Source organism: Micropterus dolomieu, linkage group LG04, assembly GCF_021292245.1.
Source record: "Micropterus dolomieu isolate WLL.071019.BEF.003 ecotype Adirondacks linkage group LG04, ASM2129224v1, whole genome shotgun sequence".
NCBI classification, from domain to species: domain Eukaryota; kingdom Metazoa; phylum Chordata; class Actinopteri; order Centrarchiformes; family Centrarchidae; genus Micropterus; species Micropterus dolomieu.
In genome coordinates, this window is record NC_060153.1 from 33,376,712 (window position 1) to 33,381,729 (window position 5,018).

Consider the following 5,018-nt stretch of genomic DNA (forward strand, 5'->3'; position numbering starts at 1 on the left):
AACACACCTGCCCTCCACCTACTCTCCACCTGTAACACACCTGCCCTCCACCTATTCTTCACCTGTTCTCCACCTACTCTCTACCTGTAACACACCTGCTCTCCACCTACTCTCTACCTGTAACACACCTGCTCTCCACCTACTCTCTACCTGTAACACACCTGCCCTCCACCTGTTCTCCACCTACTCTCTACCTGTAACACACCTGCCCTCCACCTACTCTCTACCTGTAACACACCTGCCCTCCACCTACTCTCTACCTGTAACACACCTGTTCTCCACCTACTCTCTACCTGTAACAAACCTGCCCTCCACCTATTCTTCACCTATTCTCCACCTGTAACACACCTGCCCTCCACCTATTCTTCACCTGCTCTCCACCTACTCTCTACCTGTAACACACCTGTTCTCCACCTACTCTCTACCTGTAACACACCTGTTCTCCACCTACTCTCTACCTGTAACACACCTGTTCTCTACCTGTAACACACCTGTAACACACCTGTTCTCTACCTGTAACACACCTGTTCTCTACCTGTAACACACCTGTTCTCCACCTACTCTCTACCTGTAACACACCTGTTCTCCACCTGTTCTCCACCTGCCTCAGGGTCTGTGCCTGACTCTGCTGCTGTTGGCCATCTTTAAGAAAGCCCTGCCGGCGCTGCCCATCTCCATCACCTTCGGCCTGGTCTTCTACTTCTCCACAGACTTCCTGGTTCAGCCCTTCATGGACAACCTGGCTGCTCACCAGTACTACATCTGACAGAAAGACCCGCCCCCTCGCTTTCCTCCTCCTCCTCCTCATTATCTTCCTCGTTATCCTGCAGGGCCGCCGCACAACGCACAAAGACCACTTCCTGCGCAGGTCTTCTACCCGTCTTTCTAACACTGTTTGGGGAACATGACGCATTAACCAAAACGCAGGAAGTGATGTAATGCGGACGGAGGAAGCTGGGGTGGGTGTTAGAAGGTGGCAGCAGGTTACCTGGTAGATTCTCCTCAGGTGTGTTTCTGATCACCTGCTGACTAATAGTTTAAAGGAAAGATCCACCTTAAATGCTGTAACTCATCCTGTCTGTAGAGTCTCAGTCACGTTTCTGACGGCCGCGTGTGATTGGACGACGCTGCCGTCAGTCAAAGCAGACACAACATCTTGTTTTCAAACTGTAAACATTCACTGGGACAGAATTTAAGGATGTTATTGACACTTTTTTTTGTGCGCTCCATTTGCTGTTTTGTCTTTTAACTTCCTGTCGGTGGCACTGGCTTCTGTCCTGCAAACGCACACCTACATTAATGAGGAGGTCATGTGACCTGACGCCACATCCACCGCCGATATCTAGCTTAGCCTGTGTTAGCAGCAGCGCAGTGTTTCTGTGGTGATTAAAACCAGCTGATTTTGATGCATTATAAACTTTTCAACTTGTTTAATAAACATTTTATTATTAGTAGTAGAATTTGGAATAATCACGGCATAAAACAAAAATTCTTTTGATATTTTGAATGTCATTAGTTTCTGAAGATCAGAGTGAAGATACAGACGTTTCACTGTCACCGCCATAACTACAGATGAAGAAATATTATTATTATGCATTAAAACACTTTGAAACGACCACATCTTGAGTTGTCATGTTATATTTACAGTGTCAGTCAATCAGCTGCTCGATATTTGATCAAATATCTTGAGGTGAAGCTGATCACAAGCTGCAGACGTCATTCCCACTTCCTGTGTAGACAGGAAGTTGAAAGACAGCATCACAGCGGAGCGATTTTAATGTTTACAGTATTTTAAGGTGGATTTCTCCATGAACACGTTGGCAGATCTCCCTCACAGAAACATATTACTTTACTTCTAAGATTAGGATTAAACAAGGTTTAATTAAACTTCAAAATCCAGCTGTGATGCAGAACTTCAACAGAAGCTGCGGTCCTTTATTAACGAAACAAAGCTGCGAAATGAAACCAGCTCGACTGTCAGAGTGACGTCAACAGGTCCGATCCGGTTTAATCTGTTCATTATTTTTAGCAGTAAAAGACCTCGTATCAAAACCGAGTTTTAGGACCTGAATGATTGTAGTTTAAATTCTGCTCATCTCGTGAGGAGATAATCGCTTGACCTAAAGATATGTACCCCCCCCAACAGTCCCTCTGAAACACCAAAAGTCCACTTTAATACAATTTCAGACTCTTTTTAAAGGTTTTACATACATTAAGAAAAGAGAAAGAAAAAGATCTGAATCACCCTAATTAGTCGACGGTAGTGTTGTAGTACTCGAGACCGGTCTTGGTCTCGGACTCGACTGCATCTGTACTCAGTCTTGTCTCGGACATTAAGGACTCTGGATTTTATTTCAAGACCAGTGAAGAGCATAACTTTGGGAATATCAATAAATTGCTTTTGCATTGTCTGATTTATTTGTTAACATCCAAACTTTGATTGGATGTAAATCTTATTGCTTCAAATGCAACAAATAACCCTAATTAAAAATGTGTTGTTACCGTTAACGACTGCCCCCCCTCCCCGTGATGCTCAGCGTGGAAAAGGAGCGTTGAATAAGATGCTGACATTGATTTCAGCTCTTAGTGTTTATATGTGGGTGTTTTAACGGGAATGTGGATCTTTCAGATCAATTTGAGACGTACCTCTGATCTGGTTCCACATTTTATTGTGTGTCATGTAATGTGGGGAGCTGGTTTGGGTCTCGACTCGGTCTCAACCCTAAAGTCTTGGTCTCGATAAACTCTGGTCTTGGTCTTGACTACAACACTAATAGACTAATAGACATGTATTCCTTAAAACTTACGAGTACTTATTTATTTGAGACCAGCACTTAATTTTTTGTCACTTGTAACTATTCCGTTAGTTAATAGCAACTAAATGCACATTTTTCCCATTGAAATCTACGGGGCTCTGTAGTTCAGATATCACCTGGTGACGATTCCAAAACACTCTAGTAAAGATCTTTTTTATTCATCTATGACCTGTAAAACTGCTTGTTGATAGTTACTAAGTTTATCTCCGTAACTATTGGAATAGTTACTAGCAACAAAAGAAATCAGGACTAGTAGCTAAAAATGAGATATTAGTAACCATTTCAATTTCACTAGTAACTATTCAAATAGCTACTAGTAACTAAAAGAACAGGTGAAGTCTGCACTGCAGAGATTTCAATAGCAGAAATGTGCAATAGTAATTAATGCCTCACTAAATGTTGGAGCTGCAACACACCTGGTTTAAATCCTCACCTCAGCAGGAGGTCAGCTAGTGTTGCTAACTTTAACTTTGGCAGCAGAAAGCTTCATTTTTATCTTTAGGATCCATCAAACAAAACCCAAACTACAGAACACAGCACCAGTGGAGTCTGTCCAGGTGGGTTTGTGTGTCCAGGTATGTCACCATTGTGGTCTGGAAATGACAGAACAGAATCTATATTCTGGAAAAATGTTTCAACTAACTTATATTCACCTCCATTATTATATCATAAGAACAGAGTTGTAATATTTCACAGAACCAAACCTTTGTTCAGGTTTCAACACAAACTGCATTTACTTTGTATTTAGATGCTACGAGCTCTGTTCTCTAGTTTACAGCCGAGTATCAAAATAGTTTTATACATCTTTACTCTCAAAATATATCTTTATTCTAGAAAATTACTTCTTTGTATAAAAAGAATTTAGGCAGTGTTTCTGAAATATTACAACGGCATTCTTAAATGATTTCTTTGGTAACCGTGGCTGTAATTTTCTGCAGTTTCCAAATGAAATGCTCTGTTGCTCCGGGACTGTTCATTTCTCTCTTACGTCAAAGACTGAACTTTCTGATAAAGCTTTACGAACACCGGCCTGCTGTATGATGGGTATATTTTGTAGAAAGTGATTCAGGTGATTTTGTAACTGAAAGATTTTATTTCATTGTATTGTGCAATAAACTTCTGTGATGAGCTGGAGAAATAAAAACAAATCTATTCAACTTCTTCCGCCTCTTTTAGCTCATGTTTATGTAGCATGTTAGCTAGCATGTTATCCATGACGTCTTTGAGTAATGTGTGCATATTATTTTTGACGCCAACCTACCGGCCCCAGTAGGCTAGTTTAGTGACTGGTTAAAGTTAAAGCAGTTCAACCAGCAGACAGCAGCACTGAATGAGTCTACTCAGTCGTGAGTTACTTTTTAGCAGCAACTGAATGGAAACGACGACTTCTTGTGCCGAAATTAAGATTTCTTAAACTTTGGACAGAGCCAGGCTAGCAGTTTCCCCCTGTCTCCAGTCTTTATGCTAAGCTAGGCTAAGCACTGCCCTGGTACTCACGCCCATTTAAATGTCACGTTGAACGATTCCTCCGGGCTTTTTTTACAGCAGAACCGTCTTTTCAGAATAAAATCCCACAGAGCCGGCTCCTCCTCACATCAACATGTTTAATCTGGATTAAAAAAAAACAACAGCGTAGCAGTTCACTAACAAACAAGTTTCTACTGTATGAAATGATTTCCGATGACTTTAATTCCTCTCTTCAAACTGGGATTTGTTCTTCAGCAGGAACGCCGCCAGGTACTCGATGGGGTTCGGAGGTCTGGAAGAGGAAACACGACACACCAACATTAGGGCTGCAACTAACGACTATTCTATTCTACTATTCTCAGGCACAGACAGGAGAACTGTTCTCTCTTCTTTAGAAAGAATGATGTGACGCATCGTTTATGAAGTCAGGGCACGTCTGCAATGTGAACACGCCCGTTGTGAATCATAATTATTTGCTACTCTCATCGCCATTATCAACCAATCAAACTGACCGAGGGAAACTAGAAAACGTTTCAGCTTAATATGACTTTAACATGAAGCTAGCTCGCCAACTAGCTTACAGAGACGAGTCTTCATCGTCCACAGAGACACGACGTTACGCGCCTCCTCTTCAGATCTCCGGTGTCTGCAGGAGAGCTCAGCTTTGCAGACGCTGCAGTTCACGACCTTTCTGGATGAGTGAAGAGTGAAACGCTGCCACGCTCTGGAGGTTTG

The 5,018-nt window shown here is 42.1% G+C and overlaps 2 protein-coding genes across 6 annotated transcripts in view; one reads left to right on the forward strand and one right to left on the reverse strand.

Annotated features, from left to right (window-relative positions):
• The window catches only part of psen2 (presenilin 2), a 16,794-nt gene extending 12,817 nt beyond the window's left edge, over positions 1-3,977 (forward strand). For all 4 annotated transcript variants that reach the window (XM_046047275.1, XM_046047278.1, XM_046047277.1 and 1 more), the window contains exon 11: positions 611-3,977. In XM_046047275.1, the coding sequence (XP_045903231.1) occupies positions 611-766 (156 nt within the window). In that variant the 3' untranslated portion in view covers positions 767-3,977. The remainder of the gene's footprint in view (positions 1-610) is intronic.
• A 423-nt stretch (positions 3,978-4,400) lies between these two features.
• Positions 4,401-5,018, reverse strand: part of dpy30 (dpy-30 histone methyltransferase complex regulatory subunit) — a 3,726-nt gene continuing 3,108 nt past the window's right edge. For both annotated transcript variants that reach the window (XM_046047288.1, XM_046047289.1), the window contains exon 5: positions 4,401-4,575. In XM_046047288.1, the coding sequence (XP_045903244.1) occupies positions 4,503-4,575 (73 nt within the window). In that variant the 3' untranslated portion in view covers positions 4,401-4,502. The remainder of the gene's footprint in view (positions 4,576-5,018) is intronic.